The sequence below is a fragment of the Nycticebus coucang genome, chromosome 21 (assembly GCF_027406575.1).
Source record: "Nycticebus coucang isolate mNycCou1 chromosome 21, mNycCou1.pri, whole genome shotgun sequence".
NCBI lineage: Eukaryota > Metazoa > Chordata > Mammalia > Primates > Lorisidae > Nycticebus > Nycticebus coucang.
In genome coordinates this window covers 5,540,233-5,556,945 of record NC_069800.1, presented here as the reverse complement: position 1 = coordinate 5,556,945, position 16,713 = coordinate 5,540,233, and the positions used below count along the sequence as shown (strand labels likewise).

Genomic DNA, 16,713 nt, shown 5'->3' with positions numbered 1-16,713 from the left:
AACATTTTCTGTTTTTCCCTTAAATTATCCTAAGACTCTGCCAAGCACTTTTCCTTTGGGAACAACCCAGGTTTATTATGCCAGTTACCCTCCATAATCTGAGGTGTTTGTCTTTCATCTTTTGAAATTTTTTTTAAATCCGTGGTTTAATTTATCTGATTAAGAAAAAAATGGACCAAATCCTTGGCTTTAGAGCTAAAGAAAAAGGGATAAATCTGAGAGAAGGGAATTCTTGTCACACACTTGCACTCACATCACAGCCTTTGTTACTGTGCTTGTAATCACCTGGGCACTCGTCAGTCTCCTGGACTGTCAGCCCCTCGAGAGTGGGGACCACAACTTAGTGACATTGTCATACCTGTGCCTGGCATGGTGCCTGAAAATTACTAGATATTTAATCAATGTTTGTTGAAAAAATCATTTTATTTAAATATCAGTAAAACGAATAAATTAATTTTGATGCAAATTTGTATTCCAAAATGCTGGAACAGATTTTTTTTTCCATTCTTAAAAGCAAACAAACAAAGCGAAAGAGAGAAATAGCGAGAGAGAAAAGAAAATCTGCCTTTAGGTTAACTCTACTCAACAATTATTAGTGTACTTCTGCAGAACATTATAAAAATAACAATTATATAGCTAATATCTATTGGGCTGCCGGTCGTTTGTGATCAGCATTTTACATTTAGTCCTCAGAATAAGCTTACGTGGTAAATATTATCTTTTATAAATGAGGAAACCGAGGCACAGAGAGTTTATATAATTTGTCCTAGACCACTAAGCTAGTTAGAAGCAAAGCTGAAATTTAAAGTTAGTTCTGATTGCAAAGCCTGTGTTTATCTTCTCTGAAGAAAAAAGGTTTAAAATAGCTGTTACTTTAACCTTAATTCTGTGGCAACTAAATATAAAATACCTTTCTAAACTTCATCTATTCATCTGGGAGAACCTCTTGAGAATGACATTTCTCTTTCTACTCCTTTTCCCAATCACTTCCCGTGATTAAATATTTAATTAGCCCATGGCCATGGAGACTTTAGAGATTTAAAACCATATTGTAGGCTGGGCATGGTTGCTCACACCTGTAATTCTAGCACTATGGGAGGCCAAGGTGTGTGGATTGCTTGAGCTCACAGGTTCACAGGTTCAAGACCAGCTTCAGCCAGAGCAAGACCCTGCCTCTAAAAAAAAAAAAAAAAAGCTTGGCATTGTTGTGGGCACCTGTAGTCCCAGCTACTCGGGAGGCAAGTACTCTTGTCTGAGACAAGAGAATCGCTTGAGCCCGAGAGGTTGCTGTGAGCAATGACGCCAGAGAACTCTACTGAGGGTAACAAAGTGAGACTCTGTCTCAAAAAAAAAAAAGGGGAAGAAAACCATGTTGTAGGTGACAGCAGTGAAAATGGTGGAGTAAAGACATCTGAAAATTCATCCCTTCATGAAAACAACAACAACAACAACAACAAAAATATGGCCAAAATGTCCAGAATCAATGTTTTCAGAACTCTAGAAATTTAATCAAAGTCACAATGCAGCAACCCAAGGAGTGTTTATTCAGGAAAAATGGCTAAATTTCAGTAAAAACAATGAGATTTGTGTTGTTTTAGCTTACCCTAGACCATCTTTTGCTCCCAGCTCAGTAGTAGCCTTAAAAATAGCACACATCTGGGTGGCACCTGTGGCACAGTGGGCAGGGCACCAGCCCCAGATACCGAGGGTGACGGGTTCAAACCCAGCCCCAGCCAAATTGCAACAAAAAAACAATTGGGCATTGTGGTGGGCGCCTGTAGTCCCAGCTACTTGGGAGGCTGAGGCATGAGAATCGCCTAAGCCCAGGAGCTGGAGGTTGCTGTGAGCTGTGTGACGCCACAGCACTCTACCAAGGACAATAAAGTGAGACTCAACAACAACAACAAAAAGTAGCCCACATCTCTAGTACCAAAAGGAGGGAGCAAAATGGAGCCAGAGCTCTTTCAAAGCCACAATTCCAATGAACTGTCATTATTTGACCTGTTTGTTACATGGAAGACCTTCCTGGAAAGGCTTGCTTCTATTTGACCTAAAAGGGTGTTTGTGGAAGACAATTATAAGAAGTGTCTTAACATGGCAGCTACATGAGGCGATGGGTAAAAGTTGGCACCTTTTACCAATAGATGGCTTGGCACCTGCAGCTCAAGCGGCTAAGGCACCAGCCACATACACCAGAGATGGCGGGTTCAAATCCAGCCCGGGCCTGCTAAACAAGAATGACAACTACAACCAAAAAATAGCTGGGCGTTGTGGTGGGCGCCTGTAGTCCCAGCTACTTGGGAGGCTGAGGCAAGAGAATCGCTTGGGCCCAGCAGCTGGAGGTTGCTGTGAGCTGTGATGCCACAGCACTCTACCCAGGGTGACAGCTTGAGGCTCTGCCTCAAAAACAAACAAACAAACAAAACTTAATAGAAAAGGCCTAGGAATGAGATATCCATAGGAACTCTGAAATACTCCAACATTTCCTTGTTAAACTGGAAGACCATGAGTCATATTCCTTGAAATCTGGAAGGTCATATACATATTTAAGACTGTGAGCATGGTCAGGAAACATCAGAGAAGTCCCTAACCTCTCATCCATGTCTGATTCTGAGGTTCTGCACAAAGCAGGAAATGAAAGCTAAGGCAGAGCTATAAAACCATCTTGCTGAGTGCTGAAGGTACACCCTAACACGCACACAAGCCCCTTGGGAAAATCTCGGAGACTTACTGGTTCTAGACTTTTAAGGAAATCTCTGTTCATTCATCAGCAGACTAACCTAACCTAGTAGAGATTTCAGTGGCCACACATGACAACAAATACAAGCCTTTACCAAATTAGTTCCAAAAAGTTACTAAATAAATTAATAACTACTATAATAAGCAGCAGTACACACCAAACCCTGGTGGCAGGGATCTGATTTCTAGAATTGTTACATTATACGTAGTATTATTTAAAATATCCAATTTTCAACACAATTTATAAGGGACACAAAGAAACCATGCACAGGGGTGGGTGTGGGGGTTGGCAATCAGTAGATACTGTCCCTGAGGAAGTCAAGATATTGGGCTTACTAGACAAGAATTTAATTCAACTATTTGAAATATGTTCAAAGACATAGGGAAAACGTTTAGTTCTATAGATTAAAGTAGATCAAGATCAAGGATAGGTACACAGAAGCCTAAACAAATGCTAAATGAGAAACTTTGCCTTTTTGGGCCATGTGGTCCAAACATCCATCCTGAGCATAATTGTCCTCAGGATGGGGTTTATACAAAAAGAGATGTAACAGGAAATTTATTAGCCACCTTAGGACAAATCACTAAAGAGACTAAAATAAGGTGACACAAAAAAAGTCTCTAAATTCCTTAGCTTAAGTGATTAAGTTTCTAAATTCCTTGGCCTTTTTGTTACAAGCCTGCAACTAAACCTCAAAATATAATAGCACAACACAGATCAATTAATTTTGTAGCCTTGCCTTTAACATTTTGATTTTTACCTTCATGTTGTCTAGAAGGTTTAAAAGCCTCCATGAGTACCTGTCCACCTCCAGTCCCATCTGGCCTAAAACACTTCATGGATGTAAGTCCTTTTGGCTCTTCAGTTCTCTTGGCCATGAGGGTCCCACCAAGGGCCTAGATGGAACCAGGGCAGGGGCCATACCATCCCAGCTGTTGGAGCCTAACATAGCCACACACAAACCCTTCACCCTCCTCCTCCTCCTTTCCTCCTAAGACAAAGACACAAAGGGTCTAGTTACCCACACCCCCTCAGAAATTCACACCAAAGGACCCTAACATTCTTGGCAAGCTGTAGAATTTGCCTACCAGCTACCCTACACCCATGTATTTGAAAGAGTTCTCTAACTGCCCCTGAGCACAGACTTTTGCACTGCCCAGGTGAGTCACCCTTCCCTTCTAACAAACCTGGCCCGAACATCCAGTCCTGCTCTCGGGATGGGACAAAATAAGAGTCTGGCCATCAATGGTGCCTCTGGTGGATCTTGGCCAAAAGGGAAGAATTGTGAACCAAAATAAAATCTTAAGCCGGGGGGTGGGGGTGGGGGCACAGATCTTGGCCAAAGGGAGAAATTGTGAACCAAAATAAAATACTTAAACCAGGCGTGGTGGCTTAAGATTTTTTTTTCAAGTTTCAAATATTTTGTTTTCTTATTCATACAGTATGAACTTTTCTAAAGATCCCACAACATGATGTACCATGCAGAAGAAAAACTAAACATTCAACATAAACCACCCCTCCCCTACCCAACCCACACACAAACTAAAACAAGAAAGAAAGAAAAGGAAACAAACCCATTCCCCAGTAAGGAAATAATGTCTGCACTATTTTTCTGTAACGCCAGCCAAGATATGCACAAGTAAGAGAAATAGAAAGCATTTGCTAAAATATTTGTAACAAATACTAACGTACAAAAAATTCACAAAAGACTAGGTTCCCCCTTGAAGCAGAGCACATGGCAGTTGACACTGGAACAGATTAAACCCTGGCTGGGATTATAAAGCAGAGGAAGATGTTACATGAAGTGGAGATTTTCAGTTTGAATATTAACATTTCAAAAGTTTGGCAACATTGTCTTTTAAAATTATGCAAATTATGTAAACAAGAGGTACATTTTAAATTGATCTACATGCAAAATTCCATGTCATGCAGGGACACCAAGCACCGGGATTTTTCTCTCACAGGCAGAGCCCATGATGTGCAGCACTCAGTTGAAGGAACAGCCAAGGCAGGAGGTGCACTCAGCTTAAGATTCAGTCACCTCTGGGCGGCGCCTGTGCCTCAGCTGGTAGGGCGCCCGCCCCATATGGCGAGGGTGGCGGGTTCAAACCTGGCCCCAGCCAAACTGGGCCAAACTGCAATAACAAAAAAAAATAGCCAGGCATTGTGTTGGGTGCCTATAGTCCCAGCTACTTGGGAGGCTGAGGCAAAAGAATCGCTTAAGCCCAGGAGTTGGAGGTTGCTGTGAGCTATGTGACGCCACGGCACTCTACCAGGGTGATAAAGTGAGACTCTATCTCTACCAAAAAAAAAAAAAAAATTCAGTCAACTCGTTCAACCTGCCCTTTTCCACTCATGATTATAAAACCAATTTTTATAGAATAACTATATCAGGAAATACTGTCATACAAAGCTAACCAAAATGTTTTTCTTTCAGCCAATCGTACCTTTGCAGAAAAGGGAAGGGATAACATCAAGTGGTAGAACAGGATATACTACTTTTATATCACACACATCTATTAAGTTATTACCCATTACCAATTATATGGGCAAATCAAGGAAAACCATTATGCATTCTCTATGCCTTACAGTAAAGAGAGGTACAAATTTGAATAGAATTTTGCTCTTCTGTGACATATAATTAGCAAGATTTCTCCCATTTTAATCACAAATATATATGGGTGTTTAGTACATATATGCACATTAAATGTTCCCAGCTTTTATTTGCTGCAAGTCTTTTGAAACATAAAGGGAAATTCATGGTTCAAACACAAGTTTAATGACAAATTATCCATTTACTGAAACAGATGGATATCCAAAGCAGTTACACGATTATTTCAGGTATTCTTCAGTAAGTAATGCATATAATAAATCATGACTGCCTAAGCTAGCTTCTGGCCTTTATGTATAAAATCACAACTGGTAACTTACACTTACTCAGGGACATTCAATAAATGCAATGGCTCCTAGTTGTAAAGTAACAGAATGAAGCAGCCATAAGCACTGTGCAGTTATCACGTGCACACAAGAACTAGCTCTTGGCAGTAGCGCTGAACTATACTTTCTCCTCAAGGAGAGGCATATTAAAAGCTGCTCAGCAGTGAGACGTAGTCCCTGGAAATATATTCTTAAGTATAAATAAAGTTACAGACTCCTTTGTTACAAAAATGTAATTAAGGTAAATAATAAGACATTAACAAATGCTTTGTCAATCTCTCAAAGGAGAAAGCACAGGAAAAGGAAAACAGCTGGCCTAACACCGGGCTCAAATTGTACAATCTCCTATCTATATATAAAACTGTGTGAAATAAAAACATAAACAAACAAACAAAAAAAAACTGTGAGAAATAAAAGTAAGGATGTTTTATGTTCTGCTTGACACTTTTACTCTATTTTGTTTCTGAATCAAAGTATATTAAAGCCAACCTACTACATACATAGAAAGCTACGTATATCACATATAAATATTTACATATGTATATATACTTTGTTATAAACATGAAGAAAAATAAATTAAAAACCCAACCCTTTCCCTTTCTCCACCACACTGATATGCTCTTTTCATGTTGCTGTTCTTCAGACTTTAAAGTGCTACACTGAGTTATTCAGAGAGTAAGAGTTCAATAACACTTGGTTGGCTTCATGAGGCTCATGTTGGAAAACGTGGCTTCAGAGAGAAAAATGCTTCCATTTGAATACACAGAGAGCATTGCTGGGCATCTTGAGCAGATCTTCAGAGATGGATAAGAAAGCAGAAGTGTTGGGCGGTACTCTTTAAAAAGAGCCACACATCTACCACCATCTTTTTGTGGATGTCTAGGCCACCTACAACAGCACAGAATTCTTCAAAGGATATTCTTCCATCTCCATCCTTATCTGCATTTATTATGGTTTTGTCTACGATTTGCTGTAACTGTGTATCTTTCAGATTGCTCCCCACCATCATCTTCAACACCTGGAAGAGTTCCCCATTGGAAATCTAGCCATCCTTATCCATGTCATAGATAGGAAAAGCAAACCTTAACTTCTGCTCCTTATCTCCTTTGACACTGAACTGAGAGACTCCCTCGATGAATTCTTTGAAATCTACTTCTCCATTCCCATCTGTGTCGAATCTATCTATTACTCGCTGTACTAAAGAATTCTGTTGTAACTCAGGCAGAGATATGAACTCTTCCACACTCAAAGAACCAAAACTGTCCAAATCAAGCTTCTTAAATCTTTTTCCTAACGTTTTAATTTCATCTGCACCAAAGTTTGAGCACATTTCCAAAGGATGACTTGCCTCATTTCCCATTTTGCTCGGCGGGTCGGAGGCTCGCTGGAGTGGAGAAGTGTCGGCGCTGAGACGGGCTCCAGGCCAAGGAGGCCCAGCTGCGGCCCCGTGTCACCTGCGGGGAGGGGGTGGCGTTTGGGGAGGGGAGGAGGCGTTGCAGGGCCCACGCGGCCTGGTGATTGGGCACGCGAGGGACCGGGAAGGGTGGGGTGGAAGAAATTAAGGTCGAGATTCACAGACGAGAGCGCGGGAGGAAGAGACGGCGACAGGGAGGAGAGGCAGACAGGCAGAAAAGAGGGGCAGAGGGCTGGGTGGCCCGGGGCTGCAGCCGCACGCTCACGCTGGAGGCTCTTGCTGACCCGCAACCTCAGGCGCGACAAAGGCGGAGGGCGGGAGAGGGAGGGGAGGGCCGAGCGTAGCAGCGCGCCGGGCGGAGGTGGGGGGCGCGCGCGGCCGGCGGCGGGGGCGGGGCTTCCGGGAGCTCCGTTCATCCAGAACCTGCGTGCTGGCTCGGCTGCGGCAGGTGAGGCCTTCTAAGGAGCTGTGGTTTGTAAGATTTTATTTTAGTTCACAACTCCCCTTTTGGCCAAGATCCGCCAGAGGCAGCATCGATGGTCAAACTCTTACTTTGTTCTATTCATTGCCAGTGAAAGGTGTAAGCGGAGATGAGATGACACCACAGCACTCTACCAAGGGGCGACAAAGTAAGATTCTGTCTCAAAAAAAAAAAATAATAATAATAACTAAAAATAAAATCTTAAGGCTCCCCCCTCCAGCTGACTAATTGGACCCCCCTCTTGGCCAAAGGGCTGAGTTGCTAGCCCTAAGAGCGGAAGTCAGAAATGCCTCATCAAGCCCCCTCCCTTCTGGGAGACTCATTAACAGGCCTGAGGCTATAGAAGACAAACCTGTTGGTCCTCTGCTTACTTAACAGTTCACTGGAGTCTAGGTATCTGTCAGATGTGTTGTCTCTAATTAACAGATGTCCTTAACTTAAAGGATCCCAAGCCTTTAGCCCCAGGGTCCTCAAACTGCGGCCCGCGGGCCACATGAGGCCATGTGATTGTATTTGTTCCTGTTTTGTATTTTTACTTCAAAATAAAATTTGCGCAGTGTGCATAGGAATTTGTTCATAGTTTTTTTTTTTTTGAACTATAGTCTGGCCCTCCAACGGTCTGAGGGACAGTGAATTGGCCTCCTGTTTAAAAAGTTTGAGGACGCCTGCTTTAGACAAAGCTCCATTTCTTTAACCAATTACAAATCAAAGAGTTTTAAAACCCACCTATAACCTGTAAACCTCCATTTTCAGATGTCCCACCTTTTTAGGCCAAACCAACTTACACCCTGCCTTGTATTGATTTATGACTTTACATGCAATTCCTGTCTCCCTGAATTGAATAGAAGCAAACTAATCCAGTCACAGTGAGTCCACTTGCTCAAGGTTTCTTGGGCATGGGTCCAGGCCATGGTCCTCAAATTCAGTTCTTAGAATAGACCTCTTCAAATTATTTTACAGAGTTTGCCTTCTCTTCTGTTGACAATGTTCAGTGAAGGTGGTGAGTTCAATACATTCGTACTGATGCCATCTAAATCTCTTGGTGGAGGGATCTAATGAATCCGGTTCTTTGGTGTGAGGGCAAAAGAAAAACAGACCCTTGTGTTCTTCCTCTATGCAAGGCATCAGTAAATTAACAAGGGAAGAGAAGAGGTCCCTGTAAGACCAGCCTCTGTAGAAACTGTTAATCAGTTCCACACACACCCTAAACCCCTACCTCTAACCCAAAATGAATGGCGTGAAATTAGACTTCCAAACCTCAAGACAGGTGGACAGTCTTTTCCAAAGTCAAGTTTAGAAGAGGATCTTCACCTTGAGTCTAAAATTTCCTTCAGGCCATAGATCATATATACCTACCATGATCTGCTTGTGTCACAGAGAAATTATTGAATTTTGAGCTGAAAGAAAATAAAACCTACATAGTTTTTTTTTTTTTTTTGAGACAAAGTCTTGCTTTGTTGCCCTTTGTAGAGTGCCATAGCAAGACAGCTCATAGCAACCTCAAATACTTGGTCTCAAGTGATCCTCTTTCCTCAGCCTCCCAAGTAGCTGGGACTACAGGTGTCCACCACAACACCTTGCTATTTTTTTCTTTTTTGGAGAGAGGGTCTCATTCTTGCTCAAGCTAGTCTCAGACTCCTGAGCTCAAGAAATCCACCTGCCTCAGCCTCCTAGAGTGCGAGGACTACAGTTGTGAGCTACTGTGCCTGGCCCCTCTACATTACTTGTTGAAGGGTTGTCAGGAAAGCAAGTATGTGGAATTAGGCTAAAGTAATGTATTTTCTTTCTGAACATTTTTTGCACTATAGCTTAACATGAACACCATTTTCCCCCACAGTGCAAAGATGCCCACAGATCATTCTTCATAGGTATGTATTTTTAAGAAAAAATAAGGTTTGGTGTGACAGGGAGAGAAGTGCCCTATGGCAGATTTTCTGGAATTCTTTCTGCTTTACCATTTATTTATTATTATTATTATTTTTTTGGCCGGGGGCTGGGTTTGAACCCGCCACCTCCAGCATATGGGGACGGCGCCCTACTCCTTTGAGCCACAGGTGCCACCCTGGTTTACCATTTAAAAGAAACTGACTCTGGGTGGCACCAGTGGCTCAGTGCATAGGGCACGGGCCCCATACACCAAGGGTGGCGGGTTCAAACCCAGCCCCGGCCAAACTGCAACAAAAATAAAGAGCCAGGCGTTGTGGCGTGGGCCTGTCGACTCAGGTACTTGGGAGGCTGAGGCAAGACAATCACCTAAACTCAGGAGTTGGAGGTTGCTGTGAGCAGTGTGACGCCACAGCACTCTACCGAGGGCAATAAAGTAAGACTCTGTCTCTACCAAAAATAAATAAATAAATAAATAGAAAACTAAAAGAAACTGACGCCGAGAAAACATCCTTCCCCTTTTGCACCCTGGAGGACTTTGTGTTACGCTTCCTTCTTTGTGGCTGTATGCTGTATACATTTCAGCGGTTAGAAACTGTACATGAGTAGGAATCAAAGTTATATTCAAACGTAGGATTTCAAGGACAATTCACATATCAAAGCAGCATTGCTAGGGCTCCCAAGACAATGCTAATTTGAGCATTACTTGCTTGACATCTTTTATCACCCATACCAAAGATCATTTCTAGGGAAAGCAGAGCATGTCATATGGAAGTTACACAAGTCTCCTGGCCCCTTTGTCCCTTAGTTTCCTCACCTGAAAAAAATGGATGGATCCTTTCTCTGAAATATAAATATAACTTTAAAAAAAATTAAAACAGAAAAATTGGATAGATCTTAAGATATGCTATTCAGAGTTCATAATGAGCTTATACCTAGTTAACTGATAACTGAATGATGCTTTTACACATAGCTTTTTATGTGTTCATCTATTTAACTTACACCTTGTGTAAAAATTGCATTCCATGCCACGCCTGAAACGTTCCGAAGCTCAGTTCAGTGATTAAATTGCAACCAAGATTTCTACAAAAAACAACAAGAAAAAGGAAAGACATAAGCCGATAAAGAAGAAAAGATATTCTTTCAGAGCATTTATCATTTGGCAGTGATTCTAACTTATATATGACAAAAACATAACCTCAGTACTTTCTCCGTACATGAAGGAAATTTTGCTGTAGAAGATATTGGCTCATGATTTATACTTTCATATTTACTATACATGCAATGTGTAGATACAAACCAGTGAATGCTCAGCCAATACTTGTGTTAAGAGATCTTTATTTCTCTACGACAGAGTTTTGCAACTTCAGTGCTATTGATATATTAGCTGTATAATTCTTTGGGGGATTTGTCCTGTACATTGTAGGTCAACAACATTCCTGGCTTCTGCCCACCAGGTGTCAGTAACATACCCACAGTTGTGACAACTGAAAATGTCTCCAGGCATTGCCAAATGTCGTCTGGGTACAAAATCCCACTAGTTGAGACCATTGTTCTATTATGATCCCCTCTGATCTGTGTAATAATTCTCACACTAATCTTTGCTAGAGATTAAATGAATTTGCTATATAATTTTAGTAACTTTCTACTAGTAAAATTTTAATCATATTTCAAAATGAATAGCAGAGGGTTTATAAGCTTAATAAAAGTTCCAAATGTAATGAAGTTCTATTTGTAACTTACACATACTGCAGAAATGGTAGTGATTCAAAGGTACCTCTTTCAATAAATTGGATTTTGTTGCAGGATAAATCTCTAGAAAAAGTGAAAGGAAGACATTGCCTTGATTCGATACCAAATTAGTAGGAACAACTAGTAGAGTTTAGAATGATAATAATGAATATGTAGCTTTTGTCTACATTCTAAACTTTTGGACTTGTATTTGAACTTTCATAGCCTCCTAATGCTCCCTGTATTTCATGATTTTCACCAATAAAATATGCAACTGTAGATCTTAAAAGATTTTGGATGTAATCTTTCCCTGGGCAGCAGGAGACTTGATTAAACAACCTTTTGTAGCCTCATCAAATTCTAGATTAGAAGCTTCAAGTTTTTATTTTTCTATATAATTTCTAATATGAAAAGGAATAACCTCACATTTTACACCTTTCTGGTTTAATTCTGTTTTTCTAAGCTAGTTCAATACCAAAAGAGATAAAAGCTATCCCTTCACATCCTTTGAAAGGAAGTTACCCTTCTAATTAATACATAACTTTGAACTAATTCAGAATTATACCATATTAATAGAAATTCATTTTGGTTTTATATTGCCTTAATATTCCATGAAAGCAGTTTTTTCGGTGGTACAGTGATGGGACGTACCAAAAGGCAACACGGAACTGGATTTTTATTTGAAAACACCCCTTAACTATAGTTGACTATTTCTCTTGACTCCAGTTTATCCCTCGCTCTTCACCTGGCTGTTGTCACTCTGTTCTGACTGGTATCTCTTCCTTCTAAACCAGTGGTTTTCAACCTGTGGGTCGCGACCCACAGGAACTGTGTATTAAAGGGCCGCGGCATGAGGAAGGTTGAGAACCATTGTTCTAAACTATCCTGCACACAATTGACCAGATGAACTCTCCAGAAGTGATTCTCAAAGACCAGCATATAGGAATTTATGAAAGATGCAAATCCTTGGCCTTACTCTAAACTGACTGAATCAGTAGCTGTGGAGTTGTAGTCCATAACCAAGGCCTAACAAGACCTCCAAGTGCTTGTGGTGCAGACTTAAGATGGGCGTAAAGCATGGTGGTATAGCATGGTTCCCTGTGATGGCTTTTGCTTGGCATTCAAAGCCCTAGAAAGTCTGGCTCCAGTCTCCTACTCTCTCTCCTTGCACTCTACAGGTACTCAAAGCATTCCTCAAATACTTTGCTGTATTTTGCCTTTCTACCATTTCCCTTTTCCAAGTTTAGACTATTTCCCCCCAAATCTGTCCCAGGAAATCTGTCTAAGGATATCTGATGTCCTTCTGATAGATCCTGTTCTAGCAGCATTGCTCTAGGAACATCTTCTCTGATCCAAACTCAAGTCTTTTCTCCTCCTTCTGTGCTCCAGAAGCAGTTTGTCCCTCTTAGTGCCCATAGCTATGTCTTCTTTTCAATGTAGTTATTTTTGCTCCCATTTCTTTTAAGTATAAACTCCTTGAAAGCAGGGATTAGGTCTTGCTCATCTGCAAGCCCACTGTGTTTAAAATTGACACATGAGAATACAGTAGAACCTCTCTAAGCTGATCACTTACTGGACTATAACAAACCAGGCAACATACAGTGGTGGTCGGCATAAGGAACTTCCACTGAGCACATGTGGCGCATGTCTGGTCTGTGAAAATGAGGTAAAATTATGGAGATGGTCAACCATGGAGGTTCTACTGTATTTATAAAATGAGTGAAAAGCTGAGAACGAGGAGAAGAAGAAAAAAAACTATTTTAAAAGAAATGCAATTTTATTACTTTGTATCCTTCTTCTGGGCCTTTGCAACCAGCCCTTTGTCATCCTCTTAGTGCTTGTGGCGTTATGGTTGATGCTTACATGTTTGTTTCCCCTGTGAAATGTTAAGTTCTTAGAAGGGTAGGAATCCTGTCTTACTCATCTCTCTGACTCTAATATTAGGCAAAGTGGTTGGCATATTCTCTTTGTTTTTTTAATTGGTTGGCATTTTTTAAATGAATGAGAATATATCCTAACATGAAAGATTAGCTTACAAAATATGCATATTTCATTGTGGAAGTAAGGAAGGGCCTACTCCATTGAGCAATTACGTCATTTACTTTTTTTCCGAAATGTGGCAGAGGTGCCTAAGAAGACCAGTACCAAAGTGGTCATGCCTTTAAGGCCTAGAAGGTTAGATCATTCAAAGGACTATTTTTAGTGTCATGTACCTACTTCCCTTAAGTTTTCTACATTTGAAAGAAGAATCTATTTGCTAAAGAGCAACATTAGTGAGCTTAATAAAGATTAATGATGTACACACTATTTTTTTTTTTTTTTTGTAGAGACAGAGTCTCACTGTACCGCCCTCGGGTGGAGTGCCGTGGCATCACACGGCTCAAAGCAACCTCTAACTCTTGGGCTTACGCGATTCTCTTGCCTCAGCCTCCTGAGCAGCTGGGACTACAGGCGCCAGCCACAACGCCCGGCTATTTTTTCTTTTTGTTGCAGTTTGGCCGGGGCCAGGTTTGAACCCGCCACCCGTGGCATATGGGGCCGGCGCCCTACTCACTGAGCCACAGGCGCCGCCCGATGTACACACTTCTTGACCACACTTCTTTGCCGTGGGAAAAAGATAAAACTCAGACTTTCATAGCAAGGGATATAGTATCTTCTTAGAAATAAATACTATGCAAGTATTTATTGGCGGGTTCAAACCTGGCCCCGGCCAAACTGCAACAAAAAGAAAAAATAGCTGGGCGTTGTGGCGGGCGCCTGTAGTCTCAGCTGCTCGGGAGGCTGAGGCAAGAGAAGCGCGTAAGCCCAAGAGTAAGAGGTTGCTTTGAGCCATGTGACGCCACGGCACTCCACCCGAGGGCGGTACAGTGAGACTCTGTCTCTACAAAAAAAAAAAAAAAAAATTAGTGTGTACATCATTAATCTTTAGAAATAAATACTATGCAAGTATTCCCTCCTTGGCAATAAGGCAGGAGAAATTTTCATTTTGTAATTTGGGAAGAATTAGGAGCATTGGTAATATGCTTATTCATTGTAAACATTTCTAGCTATACCATTTAACCATAATTTAAACAACTTTTTTTTTCTTTTTGAGGCAAAGTCTCATTCTGTTGCATCAGGCCAGAGTGCCATGGTGTCAGCCTAGCTCACAGCAACCTCAGACACCTGAGCTCCAAGCTATCCTCCTACCTCAGCCTCCCGAGTAGCTGGGACTATGAGCACCCACCATAATGTTTGGATAATTTTTCTAATTTTTAGTAGATTCAGGGTCTCACTCTCAATTAGGCTGCACTCGAACACATGAGCTCAAGGGATCCTCCTACCCTGGACTCCCAGAGTGCTAGGATTACAGGTGGGAGCCACTGCACCTGTCCTTAAACAACTATTTTCAATAAGAATATAGTAATTTCTGCTATGAAATCCTCACTGCCAGCCTATTCTCTTAAATATATATATTTACTATATGATTAAATTAAATCATATCTATATGATTTTAATATAATGTTCTTATATTAAATATTTAATATTCTTTAATATTTTATATTTTTAAATATATTTATTCTTTATAATTCATCTGCTTATTTAATAGTTAAATGTTAATTTAATTCAGATTAAATTATCAAAAAATTCTGGATTAATGGCATTCAAACTAGTGTAGATGGTCTATATTTTCCTTTCCTTTCCTTTGAGCAACAACTTAAAGTTTAATTCTTCTCATGCTACTAAACCAACTTTTTCAAATCCTTTTCCTTTCTTTCTTTTTCTTTTTATTTTTTTTTGCATTTTTTTCTCCGGGGCTGGGTTTGAACCCACACCTCCAGCACCTAGGGCTGGCACTCTACTCCTTTGAGCCACAGGCGCCACCCAAATTTAGCCTTTTCCTGAAGGCTAAATAGTAATATTTCAGGCTTTGTAGGTCACATATGGTCTCTGTTGCATATTCTTGTCTTTCTTTTTCTTTTACAGACCCTTTCAAAATGTAAAAAGCATTCTTAACTTACAGGCTGTAAATAAAAACAGACTGTGGATTAGATTTGCTCTATGGGGTGTAGACTAAATATAAATATAAGCAGATGATATATAAAACTTATAAAACAAGGTTCAATGGGTGTCAATAATTGCTCAGATGTTATTACCACTTTTTCCTTATAAGCAAAGTTTTTTTCTATCCGTATTTTATCTATATGATTTTTAAAACTAAAAATGCACAGAGATGGGCTAGAGATGGGCTAAAACTCTACACGGATTTAGAGAACTGCAGCATTTTATTGATGAAAGAAGTTTTAGAGATTATCTAATTTGAACCCCTTATTCACTTTACAGATCATATCACTAAAAGCTCATAAATAAATATGATTAACTAACTAACTTACAAATACTGGAGGGATAGCAGGCCTTCAAATGAATCTTTATGTAATTCGGTCAAATGATTTTCACTGAGAATTCTGAAAAAAGATAAGGTTATTTGTTATTTCTTTTTTAAGATTTTATTATTGTTTCGGGTTAATCTGAGGGCACAAAGAAATAGGTTACAATGTTTGCATTAGTTAGAGTTCCTCTTATAATTGTGTACTGCCCCCAAGAAGTGTGCCATACACTTGAACATTGGGCCCATTGAGTGGGAGCACCTCCATCCTCCTCCTTCCCCTCTCCCTGCTCCCTCTTTCCCCATCCCAGACCTTGAATTGATTTGAGTTTTTCTCTTATGTGGGAATGTATCAGATTATCTACTGGCCTCATGTTAGTATTGAGTACATTGGATTCTTGCTTCTCCACTCTGTGATACTTTACTAAGAAGAATGTGTTTCAATTCCATCCAGATTAATACAAAAGATGTAATGTCCCCATCTTTTTTAATGGCTGAATAGTATTCCATGGTATACATATGCCACAGTTTGGTATATCCATTCCTGGGTTGGTGGCATTTAGGTTGTTTCCACATTTTGCCAATTGTAAATTGAGCTGTGATAAACAACGTAGTACAAATGTCTTTATGATAGAATGATTTTTTTTCTTCTGGATACATGACTAATAGTGGGATTGAGGAATCAAATGGGAGATCTAATTTGAGTTCTTTGAGGATTCTCCATACTTCTTTCCAAAGAGGTAGAATTAGTTTGCAGTCCCACCAACAGTGTAAAGGAAGAGGTTATTTCTAAATAAAAATGCAAACTATTTGCCATATAGGACTAACTCCTATCTGTGGAGGAAACCTGGGTAATGGTGCCAATTGAATACACTAATTCTTATTTAATTTCAAGGTGGCAACATCTGCTTTGTTTTCATTCAAACCTTTTTCACATTTTCCTTTTTGTGTCCAAATCTCTACACACACACACACACCCCTACCCACTATTCCCACCAAATTGTATATTTAATGCCTACTCTCTAGATCACAAAATCCCTGTTAGAACCCAACACTGGTTCTAATCAAGACCAGCAGAACTGCCATTTCCTCATCTCTTTCCTCCCAATTTTTTTTTTTGTTGTTGTTGCTTTTTTTGAGACAGAGCCTCAAGCTGTCAT

At 40.4% G+C, this 16,713-nt stretch overlaps 1 protein-coding gene and 1 pseudogene across 6 annotated transcripts in view; both read right to left on the bottom strand.

Annotated features, from left to right (window-relative positions):
- LOC128574091 (leucine-rich repeat-containing protein 37A2-like) overlaps window positions 1–16,713 on the bottom strand; it is a 67,670-nt gene that overhangs the window by 18,976 nt on the left and 31,981 nt on the right. For 4 of the 6 annotated variants that reach the window (XM_053574747.1, XM_053574746.1, XM_053574749.1 and 1 more), the window contains 3 exons: window positions 15,561–15,632; window positions 11,200–11,271; window positions 10,459–10,539 (listed from right to left, as the gene is read on the bottom strand). In XM_053574747.1, coding sequence (XP_053430722.1) covers window positions 10,459–10,539; window positions 11,200–11,271; window positions 15,561–15,632 — 225 coding nt within the window. Of the gene's footprint in view, window positions 1–3,500; window positions 3,846–10,458; window positions 10,540–11,199; window positions 11,272–15,560; window positions 15,633–16,713 lie in introns of those variants that run through there. The other 2 variants (XM_053574748.1, XM_053574751.1) reach the window with 2 other exon arrangements.
- On the bottom strand, window positions 6,474–7,384 carry LOC128574134 (calcineurin subunit B type 1-like; annotated as a pseudogene).